This window comes from Cylas formicarius, unplaced genomic scaffold (assembly GCF_029955315.1).
Source record: "Cylas formicarius isolate icCylForm1 unplaced genomic scaffold, icCylForm1.1 PGA_scaffold_4__25_contigs__length_36172078, whole genome shotgun sequence".
Taxonomy (NCBI): Eukaryota; Metazoa; Arthropoda; class Insecta; order Coleoptera; family Brentidae; genus Cylas; species Cylas formicarius.
This window is the reverse complement of record NW_026844334.1, coordinates 6,315,507-6,339,808: the sequence shown is the minus strand read 5'-3', so window position 1 is coordinate 6,339,808 and position 24,302 is coordinate 6,315,507. Positions and strand designations below refer to the sequence as shown.

Below are 24,302 nucleotides of genomic sequence, written 5' to 3'. Positions count from 1 at the left end.
TTTTGAAATTTATAATGATGATTGTCTCTACTAGATTAAAACTGTGAAGTCTAGTGAATTCAGGGAGGTACCTTAACGAATAATATTGTTAAAAAGTTGAGGACCCTTAAACTTTTTGAATTTTTTATTATTTACATTGAATATGCCGCTAAATATAATATATTCTAGGCACTGCAAACAAAAGGCCTCTCTGCACTGAAGTACATTTTACAATTGATATTGGCATGACCTGACCCGATACAAATCTGGTTTTTACTGAACGGCTGATTGTTTCTTTACGAATTTTGTTAAGACTTAATAGTCTGGTGACTGTTTTAATGTAGATTTTGTTGATACTTGGTACTTTCGCACGAGTAAACACATGTTTACAAGTTTGAATAATGTTATATTTAAAACACGTTTCTAGCCAATTGCTAGCGGTTGAACGTAGGATAAAATTGATTCTACTAAAGATATTATGAGGGAACTCTTTCACGTAATATATAAAGTTTATGGAATAACGAATTTTCACAGCGATCTAAGAGCCATGGTCATTCCATTTAAGCCCCTCATTAAAACTACCCCTAAATATTATAACTTTTTGGTGGAATTTGTGTAAAGATCGCATCTACAATTCGGGTTATAGCTTGAGCAGTCAGAATTTGAAATTTTAATTCTTTCTTTTATTCTGGAGCCCCGGCCGTCGTCATAGAATAAGTAACGAATTGAGTTTCGTCTAAATCACGTGACAGTAGGCTATAATCTAGCCATATTTTTCCCAGACTTAGTTTTTTTTTTGGAGTGTAGAACTGTGGAATGGACAAAGATGATTTTTTTTTAAATTGACATGAAATTTACTTTATTCGAAAGATAATCTTATAACCGCCATGGCTGACTCGGACGTACGAAAGAGTCAGTAATCATAACGTTCTGGCTAGCTTCGTTTTTGAAAAAAGAAGGGATCAATTATAGCCTATAAAGCACACAGTCATTTTATCTGGATATAACGGTGACTCAAAATACATTTGCATTCCTTTGAATGGACCGTAAAATGGACGTAGTGGCGATACGCACTTCAAACAGAACCATGATTTCCAAAATCAATTTGCACAATTTGGAAGCTTTCTTCAGGAGTTGTTGTTGAAACGCCAAACTAAACTGAACATATAAATCACTTGGCAGCTCACCAAATAGCCGCCAGTTAAAAAAATGTTGCCAACTTAAAGTTCTATGCCTCTAAAAAACACCCTTTATATAATGTGACACCAGAAAAGTGCCCTGCGGCACACCATACCCCACCGGGAGAGAGAAACTCTGGGTGTCACTCACTTTAACTTTTCGCAATCTATCTTGTCAGTATGTTTTAATCTGTTTTTGTACTAGCCATCTAATATCAACGTCTCCTAGTCTTTCCAGCAAGATACTGTCGAGAAAAAACAGTAATACACTTTTTTCTATCTTTTCTTTTCTTTTCTTTTCCCTGCCCACTTTTTTCCTAAAACCAAATTCATCGCTGTTGGATACAGTATTTTTTTCCAGATTTTTTTTTAAATCTAAACTCAGTATACTTTTCAAGGGCTTTATCCACACTATGTATAATAGGACCAAAAATATACCTTAGCCGCAGCCCTTCGCAGGACCGTAACGAATATTTGTGGAAACTTGAAATTTTTATTTGCAACGCAAATGGACCGTTTTAAATTTCATTGATGCTACGGGGTATTTTCGACTAAATAGAAGCGTTTACTTTAACATCAGGTGATAACGTATGGTTCTTAAGGGTTTAATCTAAATTGCAATATGTTCATACATACTGCGAGGCTGTTTTCACTGGATGGTTCAAGAGGTAAGGTTAAGTACCTCAACTCTATTTATCTTACAGGTAAGTTTGAAAATAATCATTTTTGTGTTGTCTGCCTGTCGTATTTGTGTCTTCTACGTAGTTCTTCCATTTGTGAACAACAACATAATGGATTCCTTAAAAATGTCCGGGAAGACTCCCTTGGGAGGTTGACCAAATATAGTAGCGGAGTAATAAAATAATTATAGGTTTTTCGAATAAGAGCGTTGGAGATATACCATTCCCAAGATTTGAATCCGTTTTTTTCGGCGGTTTTATTATTTGTATTAATTCTTTTTCTTGTATTGGCGACAAAAATGTACTCAAATTACTTATTATTTATACGTATACGTTTATGTGAAATTTATTCTTTTTTTGGACGATGAATCTGCTGCAGAGCGCACTTTTTCTGAAACACCTAGTGTGTTTTACAATAATCCAGGGGTATGCAAAACCAATTACCACTTACGACAACTTTGCTCACTATTCCTTGCCGTATTCATACGCGTTCCTCAAGGTGCTATAAAAACATTAGAATAAATCACCTTCCTTGAACGAGAAAGCCCTACTATGGACTATGAATTCCACCCGGGAAACCAGTTAACCCCGCGGATGCCGTAAAGCGACGTCAACGTCACTGACAATTTGACAAATTCTCATCCACCTATTCATCGGATCGTAGGCGGCGTTAAATCCATATTCTAACCCCAAAATTGGTCCATCTCGGCCGAGCGAGTAACTTCCTTATCGATATACGTATTAGCTATCTGGGGCGCGTTGTGTGACAACGCATATATTAATTTTGATACGAATAAAGCGCGGTGACATTTAAACCGAAACCCCGTGACCCCGAATAACCGACCGGATACTGTAACGCTTTCGACGCAAACAAAAGCGCGGGCGCAGCGTTACAAAACCAAAAATTCTTCCCCCTAAGAATGCCGCAATCGGCACCATTACGTAAGCGTAAACTCGGGGGCAAAAAACAAGGAAGTAAATCGAATCAGTGCGGCGAAAAAAAAACACTCACCCAGCTATACAGTCGCCCTCAACCAGCGTCAATGATTATCAGCTATCGTTGATTATCACGCGGCAATCCGGAATTAAAAATGGACGCGGTCGAATCGTTCGTGATTTGTGTTATTTTTATATATATACACACGTTCGCCAACGCAACAGTCCCGCCGTTGCGGATAACTAAATCGATGGCGAACGACGCCGGGCATCGGGACGCCGCGACGACGACGCATGCGTCGCTGTCGTCTCCGGATGGGACCGAGTATCGATATCGGTCGTCGATATCGCGTAATTTGTCGCTTTGCGCGTGGAGCGATACGGTGACGGTTTAGAAGAAGAGATGCCCGACCAATTTGGGTTCTAAGATAATGTCGCATTTCCTTATGCTAAAGCCTGACAACTCGGAGCAGACCTACATCATTATTGTGGGGTGCGAAAAATCATCTCTTATTTCCGTAGTTTTCATTTTTATTAAATAGGTACGATTGGTTTCATAATTTTTGATTGTTCAAATTATACAAAACAGTAGAGATAATTTGTTTAATTCAAATAAATTTAAAAAAGGTTTTTTAGTGTTTTAATAGGAAAAACAAATTTCTGAACTAGATAGAGAGCATAATCGACTTACTTAAAACTGCACGGCGATATCTTCACTATCAACAATTCTATTCCATCTTACAATATAAGATCTTTTAATTTCCCCCATAAAAAAAATCTAGAGAGGTTAGATCAAACGATCTCGCAGCCCAGAGAATGAAACTTGAATGAAACTCTTCGTTTAAAAGCTGACTTACAACCTGTAAGCTGCGGATAATAAATACTCCTTTCAAGAATTAACGGCAAGTCTTCAGTTGTCAAATACCCATACATTGAATCCAGAGCGGCCTTGCCGATTTCTATACCCTACAACACGACGATTTTCGAGTTCCAGCGACAAGAATTTTATCTGTTAAATATTCCGACACAGTCAATTCTCGTTTTACCGCTCCAAACAATAGACAATGGAAAATTAATGTTCTCGTTGCATTTTCCGATAAACGAGTCCCCTTCATGTAATTGGTGGACTTTTCTGGTACGATAAAGAATAACTGACAAATGACAGGTATCTGCACAGCCTACTAATACATAAACAAAATAATCCTATTTTTCATCATGGATACTAACAAAAAAGCGCCAACTATAAAATAAGAAAGTTGTATTCATTTATCAGAAAACGGAGAACTGTATTAAAAAATCTGAGTACGCCACTGAATTTGCCTTAAAAAAAACCCTAATAATATTTTTATGCGAATCCAAAATTTTCGTAAATAAAAAAGTTATGGGCAATTTTCAAAAGCGTCGACGAAAATTGAAATATAACTTTAGTCAGCTGTATTTTCTTTTTGGCTGATGTTTTTTGGGATTATCGCCGAAATTGTTAACTAAATGGGTTAAACATACTCTTTTCAATGAGAGAAAACAAACTTATTGAAACCTTAAGAAATAATATTTTGAAAAAATAGATGTTTTGGAATTTTATGGAATTTGTAATTATAATACTCTCTCCCTTTTTTTGAAATAATGCGTATTTGTTATATATTATTTTTACTTTATAGTTTTTTAATTACGACGGAATACAAAAATTTTCCGAATAAAATCTGTGAAATCGGTGAAATGAAATGAAATTTGGTGTACCATTTTTCTTTCTGTTTCCTTATGTCCCGATTTATGAGAATACCTATACTGCAAATACCAACATAATGCAGCATTGGAAAAACTTTTAATTGAAAACGCTTGCGAAACAAAAATAAATCAACTTCCGCAAAGCAATAAATCAATCAATAAATCAATTATTTGAAGCTTCAATGAGAGATCAATACGAAAAATTTGTGCTTGTTGATCCAATTTTAAATTCCCTGTTTCGACTTCGTATCCTTAAAAAAAGATGTATTAAAAAAAATGCCTATTGCCAGTTTTGTTGCACTGAGTCTTCGGTTGTCCCTTTGAAGATTTTTTTTTTTATGGAGAATGATTTTCAGGATAAGAAAAGATGAAATACATCAAAACTTAGTGAGTCTAGTAGTCTCTTAAATCTGATATCTTAATTCCTTGGATATCAGAATATTTATGCATATTGTGTGACAAAATTTAATTTTGTACTGAAGTGGCTTTTACTTGATGAAAATCCATTTAAAATAGTTAAATAAGAACAGACGTTGTTCAGATTTTCACATAAATATATTTAAATGACAGCTGTTTCGGCAACACCGTGCCTTTATCCAAAAAAAAAATGCACGGTGTTGCCGAAACAGCTGTCATTTAAATATATTTATGTGAAAATCCGAACAACGTCTGTCCTTATTTAACCAACAAATTTAATTTTGGTTCGTTTTTGTCTTTTGCCGGGACGGGATTGCAAAAAGACACTACAAAAATTTTGTGGATATATTCTATATTAAAATGTCTATTCTAAATTCTATATAAAGTTATAAAAATATATTAAAATTTGCATTTTGCAATTATTTCAATTCGTAAACTTTAATATTTTTCAACCATTTTAACAGTTAATACTCTAATGTTTGTAAAGGCTTCTTAATAACGCTTGTATCTTATGCCAGTAGCGTTAATAAATTTGTCAAAATTAGGGCGCCAGGTCACAATCTACAGAAGTAAGTTATTTCCTAGAGTACGATCATAGTGATTACGCAGAAGCTATTGCTGTTGGTGTCGTTCCCGTGATCTAGACAATTGGATATTATAGGACTTGGATAATTAGTTATACTGATAATTTTGTATGGGAAATAATTTTGACTCGTTGAATATAAAAACAAAAATATATTCTCAAAACAATAACGGGCAAACGGGACCCAAATAACGGGGCGGTTCGTGGAATTTTCCGCTTATTCGCTTTGGACTACGACGACACCTTGTAGGGTAACCTTAATTTCCACCGAACAATCCGATTGCGTCTGAGGCAGTTCAACTTGAATAAATTACCGCTATCGCGGACACGCACTTCCTTTTCTGTTTCCTTTGCCGATTGAAATTTTAATAACAATGAAAAGATGTGTGTGATTCACCTTGCCGCACTTGGGTAACGAGAGATAACCTCACTTCTACCAATCCGCGCGCGACCAAAACAGCGGCAATGTAGTAAACACAATGTCGTATCGACGGTATCTAAATTAGCAATTAATAAAAATAATTTTTATGGTAAAATTATTACAATTACAACTAGTCAGTTGTGGGTGAAACTTGACTAGATTTGGTGATTTCTTAGCCCTAAATAGCCAAAACTAACCCACCATTTGGTGAAATGGAGAAAGGCCGCATTTCTGGGGACCTATTTATAAATTTTAATTTATTATACATGTATTATTATATTTAAATTATGTGTTTTCTTCTACATCAATAAAAATTTTATCATACATACCGGGTGTTATTTAATAAGTGACAATATTTCACATAGCGATTTACCAAGTACTCCGAACTTACTACGTATATAGGGCGCCAACATTTTATTTTTATTTTTGTTTTTTGCGTATAACCTCCGAAATAACACTTATTTTTTTGAAATGATAAATTTGAATTTAATATAATTTAGCTCTTTACTTATAGGGTACCCTCCTTACAAGTCTCATCATTTCTTGTACGACGCTGTATATATAATAGTTTGGTTTCAAGTTTTTCAAAAAGCGAAACATTTTCGTAAAATACATTTTTTTTTTAATCAACATAAATTATTTTTAAATCTGACGAAAATTAAATAAAAATGGGGTGAAAAAACCATACAAAATTCCAAATGACCACTTTCAAAAATGAACTAACCAAAACTTTCACACTCCGTATATCGAAAACGAAGCATTTTACACCAGACATTTTATTAAAATATTTTTTTCCAAATCACCCTGTGAAATATTAGGCAATTGACAGAAATAATTTTTAATTAAATTTCTTTTTTTTTTTTTAATTAAAATGAAATTTATGTCTATTTATTTATATTTATTTATATTGTGCCTAAACCCTAAATGGAGTCGATATTTTTATTGGGATTCCCCGAATCGCTAGGTATCGTATTCGGGTATTCCTTGGAGAGGGTTATAGGCAAATTGGACTTGATGTTATTTAAAACATTTTGATGGACTTTGACTAAGTTAATTAAGAAGTGGTCAATTGGTGATCAGTCCCAACACTAGGTGCTAAACAACACCCTGCGCGTAAGATTTTATAGTGATGGAGAATAAAACAGCTAACTTCGTTATGTTGCTTCACAACAAATGTGATTTGATTTGATAAAGACACGGTGTTGTCGAGACATTTGTCATTTCATAATATATAATTTCGTGAAAATCTGAACTTTTAGTTCTTATTTATTTTCAACACTGAAAGCGAGAAATAAATTAAGCTCCAAAATAGCGAGTGAAATTTTGTATACAGTAAAATATCGATCGGCCTGCCAAAACGATAACAGTCGTTTTAACTGTTCTAAAACTACAGTTTCATCTATTAATAATCACAATATTAGTGTATGTACCTACCAAGAAGTAATTTAATAAGTATTGATGACGTATTTCATTTTCTATTTTTTATACCAAACATTTTATTTTGTTTATTAGGTATTATTAAAGTTTTAAAACGTTATATTTTGATTGTTCTACGTATTTCACGCAAATAGACAGAGGACGCTAGGAATTTTAACTTTTTTGTTTCGAAACTTTTTTGGACTTTCTGACGGACCCCGTATAATTTGGCCCGGACGGTTTCGTCACTAGAATATGTCGTCCGGTCTGTTAACTAATTAAATCTAATTCGAATCGGAATATCCGCGAAACCTCGCTGAAGCAGGCGCCTCCCATTCACCGGGGAAACATCGTATAGAAAGGAAGAAAAAACTGCCGTTTAATTGTGAGTTTATGCAAATAGACCAAACAAATTATACGGATTGTAACCGGTTGCGAAATGTTGTTTTCGCTGTGGGAAAACGACGAATGTTAAATAATTCGATTTTTTTGCCGCTCTTCGGCCATAATGCGGATTAAAATCGGGCTTTTATGTTTTGCGCCGCACTTTCTATACTAAAACGCGACCGACTGGCGTAATTTATTTTTTTTATTCTAAAATGTCCCGATATTATAAGAATAATATAGTAATTAAAGAATAAACAGCATTTGTAGCTAGCTAGCTAGACGTCAATAGCAACCTATTATTTTTGACAGGTTGCAAGGCAGGTATAAAATTCATTCATATTGACAAAAAATACGGTCTCGTACTTTTTACTCACGCGGTTTTTTGTCATTTCACCTGATCGTTGTGGTTTCAAACGGCAAAAAAAAACTACACAGCTAATAGAATCTTAAATGAATGCTATAGTTTGATTCAAATTACATCGTCGACCTATTATACGTTGCCATAAATCAAGACGCAATAAATGGGCCCAGGGTCGGCTTAAACATATTTACAAACGGACGACACATTACAAGATTACATTTTACTCTTTACTCGAAATTTAGTTTTGCGTCACTATCACTATATTCATCTAAATTTATTATTAGGGGTCAACACGCACATATAAGATTTGGTTCTGGTTAATTACGTATTGTGTAAAGTTTTTCTTCCAGTTTGCCCCACTACTCGTTTCCTGACGAAACATCCACTGTATACATACTGGGCTTTGTGAATAAAACTATCTATCCACAGCAATGTATTGGATATTGCTTTTAAAAACATACGAGGGTCGTTCCAGAAGTCCTTAGAAAATCCAAGAGAGTCGGAAATAAATTGTTCCCACTAAGTAGTACTCCTAGCCACTCAGTTGTTAAAGTTCCAGCTGTATAAAATGATTGGCAAATTATACGTTGTTGGGGCCACAGGTTTATCGCAAGTTTAAAATTTGAGTGTGAAGAAAAGCTCGGGTGTCGCGTTTGCTCGCGGTATAGAGAAACTTAAACGCAATCGTGTGGTCGACTCTGAGGCTGTTTTGACTACACTCGAGAGACAAAAGAACAGTCAAAACAGTGGGTCTTTGAAGGCGAACGGGCCCCCAAGAAGGCGATACGGTCAAGTCGGCCGGTAAGGTTATGGTCACGGTCTTTTGGGAATCACCTACATTGATTATTTGGGAAAACGTCCTTTTCTGAAAAAGATCCTGTTTCGTCAAGGTGCACACCTGCTCGGTGGCAATGACCAAAATTATGAAATTAAATTTTATTCACCAGATTTGGCCCCCATTGACTATTTCTTGGTTTCAAACTTGCGGAAAAGGTTTACGTCTACAGACCAAGTAATAGCTCATAACAAATACCTATGCATTTTAAGGAACTTCTTCTTAGCTTGTTAGCTAATTTTTAGACGGCTTAAAAAAATCGAAAACGCTTTGACAAATTTATAGAGCTGAGAGGCGATTATGTAGTTGGACTTATTGAACGGCATTGGTTTAGAACATGGAGTGAAAATATGAACAACGCGATCCTCAGAGGGATCGATGACGTCAGAATCTCTCACTTCAGCGTGACTCACCTCCAGATCAAACCACACTTCCAAAGACCACTGTTCACGTAATAAGTGCCGGGAAAACGTCAAAACGCCGCGAAAAGAAAACAAACAGCAATCTCAGCTAAAGCGGGCGACTACATAAAAATATCTGCCGGTCGGACGATACGATACTGCGCCGGGATCCGTAATAACAATTAAATGCGACGCTAGTGTTCCCACTACTACGAGTACTGTGGTCGCGTGGTCGTCGCGGAAAAATTCAAAAAATTCGGCGACGAAAACGATGGCGACCCCCACCCAAATACCGTCGTCGTGTTTATTGCTATTTTTTAACCCTGTTCCTAGGACGTCCTAACCTCACTCTTCTTCGTCGATAAATAGTTATTTATGGTAATAGCAGAGTGGCTGACCAACCCGGATGTTTGTGAATGTTTGACTGAAGTCCGGTGTTGCCAAGTTGCACTTTCTCCCATGTACGTATTTTTAAAAATACGTGCATGCTCTATGCCAACAGAATCACAGAAACTAACCAAATACAACAGCAACATTGGACCACGGTCAAAGATTTATTATATATTATTTAATATGTATTTGGAATAGATACTTTATTAAAGGAGATCATTTAGTTGCAGTTTTTCAAAACTATCGGATACTAAATATAAAGGAAAAATCTAAACGGAAACAGTGTTCAAGAAGCCTTTGGCTTTGGCTTCTTTAGAAAAATCCAAGCATCCTAGACAGAAAGCTAATTCCATCTTCGCAAGTCTAGTGTTTGCAGATGAAAAATTTCGTCTCCACAATATTATTACTGGATTCAAGCAGGAAAATTAAAGAACAATCAAATAAACAAACAAACAAATAGAATTTCAATGAAACTTAGATTGGCCCTAAATGTACAATTGCAGAAAAAATAATTTTAGAGAATAAAAAAATTTATGTAATTAGTATATTGAATTTTATTCAGTACATCTCCATTTCTCTCGCTTTTAGTTATACACGCACAAGATATATGCGTAGGAAACACATTTTTGCGTTTACTTAAAACGTCTGAACATTAAAAACCATGTTTACATTAAATGTTCGAAAAATTGCAAATTTTTTTGGCTGATATAATTTTTATTAGCTGATATAAATACATGCAGAAATTACATTGTGACTACAGCATTGTACTCGCCCTGGCAACGTAGGTAATTTGCAAGATATATTTTTATATATCCAATACATTTCAACATTCAAAAGTAAAATCATATTCTAGAATTTATAATTTATATTTGGGTGTGAAGTAGGTCGTCACCAAAAAAAAAAAGTTTGTTTAGAACTGACATTCACCAGTTACAGAATTAGCAAAACCTACGTTCTTTTTATTATATTTTATTTTTCTGAAAGAGAAAAACAATTAATTTCGGAAAGGTGTCTTAAAGCAAACAAGAGGGCTAAATTGCCTCGTGTAATTAAACTAGCCAAAAATATGAGAACACTGGAATAAGAAAAATATAGTGATTAAGGAGTTTACTAAACGTTGAAGAACATCGCAATATTTCCGTAAGAAAAATATCGGAAAGCCTGAAAGGAGAGTTTTTAAAGATATAAGAAAATATTACTTTTATTTTTGAATGTTCATTTATATTAAAATCGCAGATTTCTCTCAAAAACTATTGGATTTGAGTATAGCAGATATTATACAAAAAATCTGCAGAATTTTTATGGGATTTTATTAAGCGTGTAATATACATGGTGTTCCATTAAAAAATATATGTGGGTGATTTCTGCAACAACCTGTATATATAAATTTTTGCATTTGAAATATGTCAGAAAATCTAAAATGTAGTGTACATGTAACATGTAATTTCTGGTGATCATTTATAGTGTCACCCACCCGATACAAGCTATAACACATAGACAGGATTCCCACAAAAAACGCTACCTTTGCATTTTGTACAGTACTTTAAAGTCGCAAAATACATTTTTTAACGTGAAATATATTTTTTTAAATTGATTTTAACTAAAATTTTTATTTTAAAAAGTTTAAAATTTTATCATAATGTTGAATAATTTCTTTTTACTTGAAAACGATATATCGCTAGAGGAAAAAAAGTCAATACAAATCTGGAACGGAGGTCGCTGGTAATTTTCTAAAAAATATCTCTCAATGAAAGCGGTGTCGGAGGGACGTTAATAAAAGAAGGCTCTTATTTATTTTCGATGATATTTGCGAAATTTGGACACCCTACACGCCCCCCTACGCATCCCGGAGAAATACTTCAGCTTTATTCGGTTGTTGCCGTGCAACGAAGTCCAAATGTGAGCCAAAGATTTCTCTAGTCGGCACGTGCTAATAATCAGGCAGATTTAACGCGATCGGGTCGGTACACGCGCGCTGTTCGAATGCAAATCGTTTTCGCACTGGCTAGACTCAAGGCCATAGCCGATCAGTCGTAAAACGACAGCTCAGAATGACGAAAACAAAAACAAATTAGTTCGCAATGTGTCATTGTCGGGCGAGGGGCGGGACACGCCCGTCGTCGTCCCCAATCACGATTCCCGAAACGTAATACAAGAAAAAAACACACCGATCCGCTTTGGATCGGATATCGACAAGGCACAAGCATCTGTGGCGACAATAAGGAAAATTGAACATTTTTTTTGTTTCTTTAATACATTTCTTTATTTACAGAAATAACGCATACCAAATATCAAATCTCAATACCCAATATTTACGTTGCAATTAATAATTCAAGTTGTGACAGCCGCTTATGCCTTTTAAACGACACTAAACGCGCGGGAATGATCGTGACGTCATACCGCTGCTTTCCAATCGATACGGCGACTGTAATAGTGTTATTCTCTGGTTATAGGCCGAGAATTATATTATTTACGTTTATTTTTGGCTCGTGTAAAATGTGTTTGTATTTGTGCTTAGTGTGCTTTATATAATAATAATGGAGGCAACACAAAAACAAGATTACAAATCGTGCCATCGGGTTGTGTAAAACGCCAGATAATTTTTTTTATTCGTCTACCAGAAAATAAAAGCCGCGATTTTTGTGGGATGTCCGCTTCCAAAAAGTTATAAATCGGTTAAAAATCTAATTTTCTGAATTATTGGTTGTTTTATCTGGATGTTTGTAGATTCGAACTGTGATTTAAAATTGGTTCTACTGTATATACTATATACTGTATACTAGAGAATGAAGGAATAGATCCTTTCTTTACGATGGCATTATTTAGAAAATTTAAATTATATTTACTAATATTTGTAAGCTGGCCGAATGATCTTTAGTAGTCCTATTAGAAAGAAAAGTAGTAGTAGTATGGTAGAAAAGAACGACCCTGTTACGGATCTACTCAGCATGCCGCCAGATGGCGCTACAAGTAAAATTCTAAAGCAGTGACTTTTATATAGTGGCTTGGTATACTCCAGTCAGAGCAGATATGCAGTTACATCAAGTAAAGTGACTTAATCAAAAATGATCGTTATTTCTTCACGGATTTCAAAACTGACAAACAAAATTCCTGTGTCAATTTACGACATCCAGTAATGAAGTAGATAAAGATGTCATGCTATGACGAAACTGGACAATTGCTCTGACTGGACTTTATTGATATCAGTCTAAATCTTATCTTTACCGTTGTCATTCGTTGTTTGGGTGTTTCTTAAAATTGTACTTTGTGATTTTTGGAAGTGTTGGATTTGCGCAAAACTATTTTAGTGTGACAGTGGCTATTTGGAAAACCCCGTACATTGTTTTGGTCAAGTATTTCGTTAAGTCCTGCGTATTTAGAAAAAAAATAGATCTCGCTTACTATGTTGTCGTGTTTTCCTTTAGTTAAGCATAACAAAAAATTTTTGTTTGAAGTATTAAAATATTTTATTTCCATTACTTAACATTTAAGAGAAAGATTTTTTTATATTAAATGATTTATTGAATAGTGGGTTTCACTTCCTGGAAAATTTAAATTAATTCAATTAAATTATATGGGAAATTTGTATTCCCCTGTACCTCAACGTTTAGGCCATGCGTTCGTATGAAGTTTTCTTCTTGGCATAAGGAAAAAAAATTATTTAGCTGCCTCCTTTTGTTTCGTCTCTGAGCGATCACCATTAACATTATTTCGTAAAATATCGATTACGATATCAATCCATAATATGTTTTTTTTATTTTCAATTTTTTTCTTAACTTATGATCAAGGATTTTTGAGGTCAAATTCACATCAATTAATTGGATAGTTCTTTCATCGTTTTTCCAGGTCCGCAATGGCAAAGATTATCCCAATAACCCCCATAAATTTCCGAACTTCTTAGGTAACGTACCTTTAACATGGTCAGAATCTTCTGCGACAGGTCGTAGTCGAAGTTGGAGTACTTCGAATTTGACATGTCGTATATGAAGACGATGCCGGACCTCTGCGTCAACGGGTTCTGAAGCGCCACGTCTAGCTGGTAAACCAAACCCTGCAACGTAGTCTGGTGAGTGCTACTGGCGGGCACGTGCTTGTGGGCGGTGAACACGGCGATGGCGGCCTCGGACGGGTCCCTGTTTGGCTGAAATCGCAATAATCGGAGTGAAAGTGAGGCTCGAGATCTTGAGATTCACCATTTTCATTTCAATTCTTTATTTATGATTTTAAAGGCGCCGCCGAAATATGTTAAAATACATATACTCCAAATTTAACGAATTTACATTTACCTCGGCCGGAAACCAGTGAACTCCAGTTAAACCGGAATGGCAGCAGCGTGATAGAAAGTGAGGCAAATTTTACAATGGCTCTTTCATGTCCTTTTATTTAATTTGTATTATTTGCCACATATGCATGGAATGCTGCGAACTGCTGGTATCTTAAACGGAATTTTGTCTTGGACGGATTGAAGATGTTGAGAGATTTTTGGACAACTTGTAAAACTGATTTTAACGTTACATCGCTTCAGAACTTATAATATGTGGTCAGTGATATTTTGAACGTAAGCAAGGATGACAGTGGCAATTGTGGGGTTGCTTTCGGACTCATTGTCTACGGAAGATAACAACTCTTAGAATGTCCACTGTTGTGACCTCGATTTTTGTCATTTTTAAGCCTACAAACGCGTCTTTCTCGTTTTTAATCCACTGCGCGTCCCCTCTGTACACTGCGTTGTCGGACCATACCGTCTTTCAAAATATTGCCATTTCCCCCGGATCGGGGTAGTGAGTTTTCTTAGAGCTGGGCGTCTCTTACTACAAACCCCTATAAAAAGTCTTTTCAGATCTAGAGAAGTCAACATTATCCATTTTTCTACGGTAACTCTTACAATATCTCTTGAGGCGTTTGGCGTACGCAGCCAAGCTTTGCTTTAAGGTGTCTAAATAGTCAGATATAAAGTTAAGTTCAAATCCTTTTTGTTGCTGGATATTTGAGGAAAACTTTTCCGGAAGTCTGACTATGATTTCTGCAGTTCTATGATCCTTCGTTGCAACCGGTGTTTCGTTTAATTGTCCCGTTAGGAACTGTTGTTGAGGCAGTTTTTGACCATTTCGAGTCACACATGTTAACGCTGCACAGTAGATCAGTCGTGGATGATCTGCAATGCTCGTTGACGTTAGAGACAATATTCTTCAAGTTAGGGTTGAACTTTAGCTTTGGTTTTTTGGGGAGAAGATTTGGACCCATTCCCCTGAACCTGGTACGAAAACTCTGGAAGTCATACCAGTTTTCGGGAGCGGTCCTCGTCCCCTCAATTTGGGTTTCAGCTTGGTCTAGTGTTGTCCGACCGGGGTCGGTACCCTGAATTTCCTCGGCAACTTGTTTAAGATTTCCAAGCGTCACCTTTGGTAGGAGATTTTTTACGAAAATCGATAGTCGTTCTTGACCATGATGCCAAATAACAAAAGTGTCATCGGCGTAACATTTCCATGGAAGGAAGAAAGCAACAACGCAGGAGGAATCTTAAATAGTATTACAGTAGTAATATTGACTTTACCGGTTATTTAGGATGTAACAAATGTTAAGTTCACGGACACCAGGATAAGCTAGCTTACCAAAACGGTGAATTTGCCGGTGAGTAGTTCGCCGTGAAGGGGTTCGTTCATGGGGTCGAAACGGTTTAGGCCCTCTCGTTGTCTGATCGCCTCGTGTTGCTCGAACAGGGCCAGAGCCCGATTCACGTCGAACTTGCGGGCGTACAAAAAACGCACCGCCGTCGACCACGGCAATGGCGAACCGAACAACTTCCGGCGGTAGCGCGCGTTGACGCGTTCGATGAATTCTTTCGTTGCCTGGAACGAGAGGACAATTCCAGAACTCGTCGGTTTTTTTCATTTTCGATCTCTGGAGTCGACCCGAACCGAAATGGTAACGGCGCGATAGAAAAGTGAGGCAAATTTACCGATAGAAAACGAAAGTTAGTGAATGGGTATTGCTGTCTTTCTCTCGCTTGTTTCTTTAAATGAGAACGTGGGGTGTTCTCGTTGTTCAATTGCTTTACTGACTGCATCTCATTATTTGATGATCGATTAATATTTTCTTTAAATATTTGTAAAAAATAAAATTTATATAAATCCAACATCTTACAAAATCTTCGAAAAAAGCGCACACAAAATGTTTTCCTTAAGAATTGTCAATATTTGAAAAAAAAATTACAATTATTATTTCAAATAGACTTAAAATACCTAAATTATGTACTTCAATTTGTAAATTTTGCCATTTGGCCATTATACACTAGGGGTCAAATTATTTATGGACATTTTTTGAGCTCATAAATATTTTGAAAATTATCCCGAATCGAAGACGAGCGATAATTTTGTAAAATTTTAATGAGCGAGAAAAAAATTCCGGAAATAATTGTTGTGTAGGAGGTTGACAATAGGAAAAATTGTAAATGAAACTTTTCTTTACTTGTCTAATTGCAAATAGCATTTAATGTAATGGAACTATTAATTTTTTAGGATAGCCTAGCTTTTCCAAATAGCACCCTAGTGCGAACAAAAACTATTTGAAACCGGTACTCTATTGCAACATTTTTTCACCAAAATTTTCAACATTCTTTAGAAAATTTGCTCACAGGAAGGAAACAACCAGATAAGTAAATAATTTCAGATCAGTATTTTAAAAAAAATAAAATTCAAGGGCGAGTTTCTTCAGAGATTCATCGACTAGAATTTTTTGTTGAAAGTGGTTTGTTATGGTAAAGGGTTGATATGCTTTTGGAATACGGGGATACAGTTAAAAAATAACGTAAGTATTGAATGTATACGTACGACATAAGCTACAACTTACAACTTACCACTTGTTAGGATAATTCAACACAATATCTTGAAAATCTGTTAGAAAATAAAACCTCAACAATTCGTTGACACAAAACATTACATTCATTTACTTTGGAACTAGAGATGAGGTAAATCATCTAACAAGTCTTGAATTTCATTTCTTAGGAATTCTAAATATCGTGCACCAGTTAAGGCACCATGGAAAAAAAAACAGGTCCACTAATTCCGTTCTTGAAACAGTCCGGGACGAATATTTCTTTGATTATTTAAAGACCAGTATCTGTTCTGTCCGTTAAACATAGCAATTATTTGAGAATCGTGACTCATCACTGAACAAAATTAAGTTAACGAAATTATCATTCTCGTCATGTTTATCTAACAGCCAATTACAATATCGAAGTATTCTTACAAACTCAGCTTCATGTTGATGAAGGTTATACTTAAAAAAATGATAACAGTGTTTTTTTTTTAATTCTCCTCAGATTCTCTTGAGATGTCTAATTCTAATGCAACTTTTCTTAGCGACGCAGCTGGATTTACATTGACGTATCCAACAACATTGATTTCAATTTCTTCACTTATAGTAAAATTATCATGTCGATTACTTTGTGGATTTATCAGTTTCAATTCCAGAATTCTAAAGAAAGAATGTACAGGAAGGCGACGTCCCGGATACAATGCACGGGCCTGTCGAGAGTTTTTTCTGCATTCCCCATATATCAGAAACATATCGATTCTTTCTCCTTTTGTAAATTGATTATTATTATGATAATCCAAATCTATAACACGACAAAATGGATAATCAGATTAAAATGTACAAACTGTCAAAATTTTCAATCATGTCGACTTGATGATGAATAGAAACAAAGCCACCTAAGTACTATTTTGTTTTTATAATGTACTCTTCTACTCCCGTTTGTAGAATACCGATCTAGCGTGCAGGAAGCGTCACTTTACCGCGTCAGTTTCGTTTCCTACGGATCCGAGCCGCTCCGGACATTTCCGGGATTTTTCGGAGATATCCCAACGCCTTGAATTTTGACGTTTGTCAATTCTGACGGCCATGTCAGTGAATGTATTCGTGTTGTTTCGCGGAAATGTACGCTCCGCTCGTGCCAAATAAACTCGTGAGTCAAATGCCATTTACCGCACTTGTTGCATAATATACTATTACTTATCTGGTTTTTTGCTTTCTGTGATCTTATTTTTTAACGGATTTTGAAAATTTTGATGTCAAAATGTTGCACAAAAAGTACCAGTTTTAAAAAGTTTTTGTTCCCACTAGGGTGCTATTTGAAAAATATAGGTTATCCCAAAAAATTAGTAGTTCATTGCATTAAATGCTGTTTGGCATTAGACAGGTAAAGAAAAGTTTCATTTACAAGTTTTCCTAAGATGAGGTGACCCGGTAAATAGTATTTATTGTCACAGCCTCGTAGACGCAATTTTCAAAAATTAAAAAAACAAAAAAAAAAAGAGAAAAACCATTCTAAAAAATATAGGTTGTGCCACTTAAAATTTGAAAGGTACTGTCTATTCGCTCAAACCGGAAGTGCAACCGTTGTAAATATATTGTCAAAAAATTGGACATTCAGCCTATATTAACCCTTCCAAATTTCAAATCGCTATCTCAAGCCATTTAAAAGTTATTAGAGTACTCCCACTTTCTTGTGTCTCAAATCTATAATAAATGATGGCCACTTCTTTTTCTTTAAAGTCCCTCATACGAGTAGAGTGAGTTAGTTGGAAAATCTTTCAGACGAAGGCGAACTCTTTTGAAAAAGTGGAAAAGGGTTTAGTTGTTTTGTTCTTTGAAAAAACATCGCACCTTAAGTGCAATCAACAAATATCCGAAAAATAGTTCCTTGGTTTGATTTGTTTTTAGTTTATTTTATTTATTATTAAAACGCCAATCAAATCTTAGAAATACGCAGTGTCTTTAGAAAGATTCTACAGATAACAAAGATTTCACGGAGGTCTGGGCAACGTTCACTCTTCAGGTCTGATGATGTATTATTTATACTCAATTTAATTTAAAAAAATCAAAATGCCAATAAAAGTCCATTCGATTTAATGTAAAAAACTGCTTTTGTTGAAAACCCTTTCCTGAAATTGCTCCGTCCAGTCTGCTGTCGAATGCGAATCGACTGTTTTTATCAGTTCTACCTTCGATTGGTTTTTTTAATTTCGTTAAACGGACAAGGAGGCTTTTCTCTGGCGCTGCAACGTGGCCTCGTAATGGCGTAAATAACTATTTCCGTTTTCGAGATGAACTTCCGCACGCCTTTGAGTCGTTCCCATCTCCGGACGGCGAGATGACTGCGTCGCACATCGAATATAGCCTCGAAACATCTGCTTCCGATGAAAGATTTCGGAAAACTTTTCCATGGAAAGTCGTTAATAAAATACCTATAAAAATTTGCAACCCATGTGGAGGAAGAACTATCGTCCTAACCAATTAAGTTATACCTACATAAATTTTAATACGTAACTGAAGGCGGTAACAAATGCAAGTAGGTACTTAGACAACAATAAACAAATATTTTATAACGCTTTTATATAAGTAAACATCGAATGTAAGTGGCTACAAATTTATTGAATCAAATTGAGTTACATATTTTGTAACATTAACCTTTTTAATTTAATGTTGGCAAGGTAATTCTTTATAAGAAAAAGAGTAAAAGCCCCTCGAAGAGTAACTTAATATTAAATTCTTTCTTACGTCATTTTAACCCTAGCTAAATTCTATTTTAAACTAGGTGTGTAAAATTCAAATTAAAAGCTCTTTTACTAACGCTTAAATATAATCACCTTCATATGATGAATCTTTAACATTCCTACCAAAATAAGTACAGTTAAATTATCTACGTGTTGCCTAAGAAAGCTATGCGAAGAACATAAGCGAGCATACAAGAATCCCCAAGGCCCGACAGTGACCCACAGCCATTTAAAACTCATTAATGACAATTGATAAAATATTAAAGGTTAGGATCCTGCAATTTAAATGCCCCACAAGGCCAACGATACGATACTTCTATTGTTTACGATGCAAAACGGAAAAAAATCGAGCCTCGGATCCGCCACGGGTGCACCTGCGTTAACTTCCGCGGATCTAAGCCAAAATATCAATCTCGGAAACCCGAAACGCGGATTATTTACGTGGGCAAACGGGAATTTGTCGGCCGCTGCTAAAAACGAAGCAACAATGCCACTTTTTGAATGAAAGCGAGACTTTCGGATCGCTACTCGAATTTGTACGGATGCGACTTAATTTTCAAACATAAAAATTCGGCATTAAGACGTAAAGTGGATTACGGTGGAAATGAATTACATACATTCTCTTGTTCCTGTGTCAGGGGAGCCGCCATTTTACAACCTCACGCACGTAATCACCACACGGCACTTCATAGCAAACTGAAGTAAACAGACTGGAAGTGAAGTAAATTCAGAACGGATGACGGTTGACAAGCGCGAAAGATGGCGGGGGGTTGGTAATGCCTCGAAATTCTGCGAAAAACAAATCGCTGATTAAAAATGCTTAGTTTAATTTCATAATATTACGCTTTGCTGCATCTGTGGCAACATTATTCCACATATAAATGCTTCCGTTACTTTTTCACTGAATAACCGCAGTAGTGATTAATTTTAGATGGAATGTTTTAAAGAAAATTGCCGCATTTTTTATTTCAGAAATTTTTAATTCGCTATGTATAGACTGCGTCGACTAGAGATTTAGCTAAGCACTTCTTAGCGTACGCGTTGTTTATTTGTCCACTTTCCTTTTCAATTTTGTTATAGCGAATTTAAATTAAGAAAATATTCCTTTAGAATCTCTCTTTTCTTTCTTATCGGCTATACCTTACATACACTGACATGATCTAAAGTTAGTAGCTTCACTTTGAACATTGAAGACAGTGCGCCTAATTGGTGGTCTGTGCTTCTGATACATAAACACGTGATCCACGATAGAAACATACAAAATGTCGGACTCCAATGTGGTTAGCGTCAATCGTCTCCAAAAACAAAAGTTAAGAAACAAAACGTAGCCATTTGACTAAATTTTTGATTTTCAAGTAAATAGTTGCATTCTGTGTTAAAGTCATGGATGAAGAAGATATCGAATTAAGAACGGTGGAGCACTCGATCCCTATTGATATTCTGAACGATCTTCTAACGTGAGTGCAAAGGAATAAAATGATATTTCAAAAAGGGCAAACATAAAATTATTCTGTAGGAGGTTTCTTATTTTCGTCCCGGAATCGGCAAAGCAGAATTTGATTCGCATTTGTTTCCAAATTGAAATGGCGCATTGGTTTTATTTGGATTTTTATGTCGGTAAAGATCAGCGTCTAAAAGCTTGCAGTATTTACGAGTTTGCAGCTCATGTCTTTCAGGTAATTAGCAAATACTTTTTATTCCAATTCCCAAACATTTTTTTACTACTGGAAATTAGGTATTCAATGGAATAACTGCCAACCCCACCTTTGTGTGACTCTTAAGTTGTGTGTACAAGAAACAACTTATTGCACTTTAGTTGTTTTTATCTTATTGTATACAGAGTGTTTTAAAATAAATGTGAAACCTTGAGCTTGCAATTCCTTGTTTAAAATTTGGAAAAAATAATGTCTAATAGATCCCCCTATCATCGAAATTTAATTTTTTCCATGTCATTGCATAATAAAATATGAACTTAACAGTAGTCAAAAAATGTTGTTTATCTGATAAGCGTTTTTAAACCGATTCCACATCTTTAGCATATTCCCGGTTTGAAAAGTGAAAGTCATAAGCTGACTCAAATCCTCAATGAATGGAAGGAGTACAAGCAGAGCGTTCCTACTTATGGGGCTATAATTTTATCGGAAGGCTTGACCCATGTGCTGTTGGTTCAGAGCTACTGGGCCAAATCTTCGTGGGGCTTTCCAAAGGGTAAGGTTAATGAAGAAGAAGATCCCGTCCATTGTGCCATTCGAGAGGTGTTGGAAGAAACCGGGTTTGACATTAGTCCGTTCATTAATCCAGAGGAGTACTTAGAGTCAATTGTAAACGACCAACTTGTCCGGCTGTATATTATTAAAAATATACCCTTAAATACGGAATTTAAACCGAAAACGCGGTGCGAAATTAAATCGTGCACATGGTTCGCCATTTCCGATTTGCCGATCAACAAGAAAGACACAACGCCGAAAACGAAAATCGGCGTTAGTCCTAATTCGTTTTTTATGGTTTTACCGTTTATCAAAAGGCTCAAGCAAATTTGCAGTGGGACTACTCGCCGATACCGAAAGAAATCGAGCAGCTTGAGCGAATCCGAAAACAGCGCCCAGAAGTTCATCAAATCCCGGAGCAACACGAAGATAGAAAACGACGAGGGTAAGCACAAAAAGAAACCAGATAAGAAGCACAGCAAGCGCCAACTATTCCCCGAATGCGACGACAATAATGTCGAATTTTGCGCCCCCTCTTGGCTCGATTTTAAATTTGATAAGATCGCCATCATGGATTGTATCCCATAGATCTTGTCTGGTTTGAAAATTTCGGTGACCCGTTAAGAATTGAAAAATTTATTTTTGATTCAATTTATTGATTTTGGTTAATTTGCTTTCCGAGCATAATTAGAAATAAAAGCTTTTTTTGTGGCTTATGACAGAACTATTGATTTTTTTTTATTTCACCCCAATTTCTTTTTATTTGCTTTGTTTGACATTATTTTTCATCTTTGTGATAGTAATGTAATTTTTGTTAGGTTTACATTGGGAATAAATTTCGTCAATTTTCTTGCTAACCGCTTCAATAATCAAGAAATTTTTGACGTTTGAAGGTCATCCGTTACAGAAAACGCTAAAATGTGAATAATTTTAAAAAAATGACCTTGACATAGCGAATTGATTGATGCACTTTTTCTCAGTGTAAATTAGACGTTATGAGTATGACTGCGCCGCAATACTTCTAGTCTCTTGCTATAAACTAAATTTACCTTCCTAGTGGAAGGAAAGTTTCATCTGAAAAAAAAAACGTCTCATATGGAGAAGATTATTTTCGTAAATTAGTTATATTAAATCGGTACCAAAAACTATGGACGACACTTTAAGTGTCCCAGAACTTTGTTATATTAGCTTTACGCCCAGTTTTTTCTTGTACTAGTTTGTGAAATAGCGATTGTCCAGTTCCGCCATTGATCGGCATAAATGGGTTTGTTTGAATATGTTTTTGACTGAATATGAAGTCTCGAATTTGTTTTAATTTAATAAATTCATTGTATAAAAAAGAGTTTTTGACATTTAAAACCTCAACCACTGTTAACTTGACACACCTCCACTATCCTGCTAAACACAATATAGCCTCAATGGATTTTTCACACTCCTCATTATTGTTGTTACTTAATTTAAGATCCCAGTCATCAAAATCGTCCAAGTCGCATTCTGATATCACGTCATCGACACCTATAATCCCATCCACTGCTAATTTGTTCCAATTAATAACAAATATTCACCTTTACAAAATTTCCATCCCCGTTTCGCCCTAGTTTCGACGTCTGCTGCGATTCTAATGGTTTTAACGTTGCGATAGTTTTCTCGAAACCATTTTATATCGGTTTTTCTTCTGACGTCGCTTATTATCCAAACTTCGTTTGGGGCGGCTGGGAATAGACACAGGCGCAGGTATTTAAAATTGTTCAATTATAGAGACCCTATACTGGAAACTTATAAGGCAACTATTAAAAAAAAAAAAATGGGAAGCTTCATTTAACAGGCGCATGCGCGAGTTTAAAGTGTCATTTCCAAGCAATAAGGGCATTCAATAACATGGCCGCTGACAGATGGCGAATAAATATAGGACACATTTTTTTTCTCAAAATATTTGCGAATTCCATTAACTCTTCAGGCATAAAGACTTTAAATATGAACATCGATGTTCAGAAAAAAAATGTACATCATGTATAGGCATGTGCGAAAGATCGTTTCCATCTCTACGCAATTATGGCCACCTGAGGCCTATCAATTTTATCATAGTAGGGTTCTCTATATTATATTTATTATGTACTAAATTAATAGCTATATGGTTCAACTGCACCTTCCTCGCACGCAGCCCTGCAAAAGTAACCGTAGTCTTTGTGTCTAACGTGGTCGCTCCAATTAATCATATCCAGACGATATTTCTCCTTGTAAGGGCCATCACTTAACAATTCATTGTAATCTAGTTGGTGGTGCTCTGCGTACAGTCGTTTCAGTGGGCCGGAAATTCTTATTACTTCGCACACTTTGTATCTGTAAAAAAAAAACTAAAAAATGGTGTCCAGATTTGTCAGGATTGTTACTTTTGTTTTATTTTGTCGCAAATATAATCTTTACCGCTCTTTCTTTTGCCACTGAGAAGGAGCACGATTCGTGGCATCTCCATTCAGGAATGGCAGCGGCAAACGCTTTTAAATAACAAAGGTCTTGCTTTGTAAAGAAGCATGACCTGGTTACACATTGGAATGGAAATTTGGGTGAAATTTATAACCTAAAATTGTTTACAATAGCGATTGTCCAGTTCCGCCATTGATTGCATAATGGGTTTGTTTGAATATATCTGACTGAATAAGAAGTCCCGAATTGGTTTTCATTAAATAAATTCATTGTATTAAAAAGAGTGACAAGTGACCGCGGTTATTTATGGTTTTTAATTTGCCACAGCACACGGAAAACAAAAGTAGATGACCCATTATACGCTTGGCGCTAAATGGTTGTCTAACATAAATCGTGAATCGTCAA

At 35.7% G+C, this 24,302-nt stretch overlaps 3 protein-coding genes across 3 annotated transcripts in view; 1 reads left to right on the top strand and 2 right to left on the bottom strand.

The window, feature by feature from the left end:
• The window catches only part of LOC132701571 (tyrosine-protein phosphatase non-receptor type 9-like), a 39,234-nt gene extending 19,192 nt beyond the window's left edge, over positions 1–20,042 (bottom strand). Inside the window, exons 1-3 of the mRNA XM_060669633.1 lie at positions 19,884–20,042; positions 15,322–15,558; positions 13,620–13,850 (exon numbers count right to left, since the gene is read on the bottom strand). Coding sequence (XP_060525616.1) covers positions 13,620–13,850; positions 15,322–15,558; positions 19,884–19,916 — 501 coding nt within the window. The 5' untranslated portion in view covers positions 19,917–20,042. The remainder of the gene's footprint in view (positions 1–13,619; positions 13,851–15,321; positions 15,559–19,883) is intronic.
• Positions 20,043–20,493: 451 nt separating this feature from the next.
• On the top strand, positions 20,494–22,743 carry LOC132701577 (m7GpppN-mRNA hydrolase). The gene is made up of 3 exons (XM_060669645.1): positions 20,494–20,723; positions 20,783–20,942; positions 21,303–22,743. The coding sequence occupies exons 1-3, from the start codon at positions 20,650–20,652 to the stop codon at positions 22,059–22,061; spliced, it is 993 nt and encodes a 330-aa protein (XP_060525628.1). The 5' UTR covers positions 20,494–20,649; the 3' UTR covers positions 22,062–22,743.
• Positions 22,744–22,850: 107 nt separating this feature from the next.
• Positions 22,851–24,193, bottom strand: LOC132701578 (phosphomevalonate kinase). Its single transcript, XM_060669646.1, has 4 exons — positions 23,864–24,193; positions 23,620–23,813; positions 23,039–23,185; positions 22,851–22,988 (listed from the first exon to the last, which is right to left on the bottom strand). The coding sequence occupies exons 1-4, from the start codon at positions 23,944–23,946 to the stop codon at positions 22,864–22,866; spliced, it is 549 nt and encodes a 182-aa protein (XP_060525629.1). The 5' UTR covers positions 23,947–24,193; the 3' UTR covers positions 22,851–22,863.
• Positions 24,194–24,302: the final 109 nt, after the last annotated feature.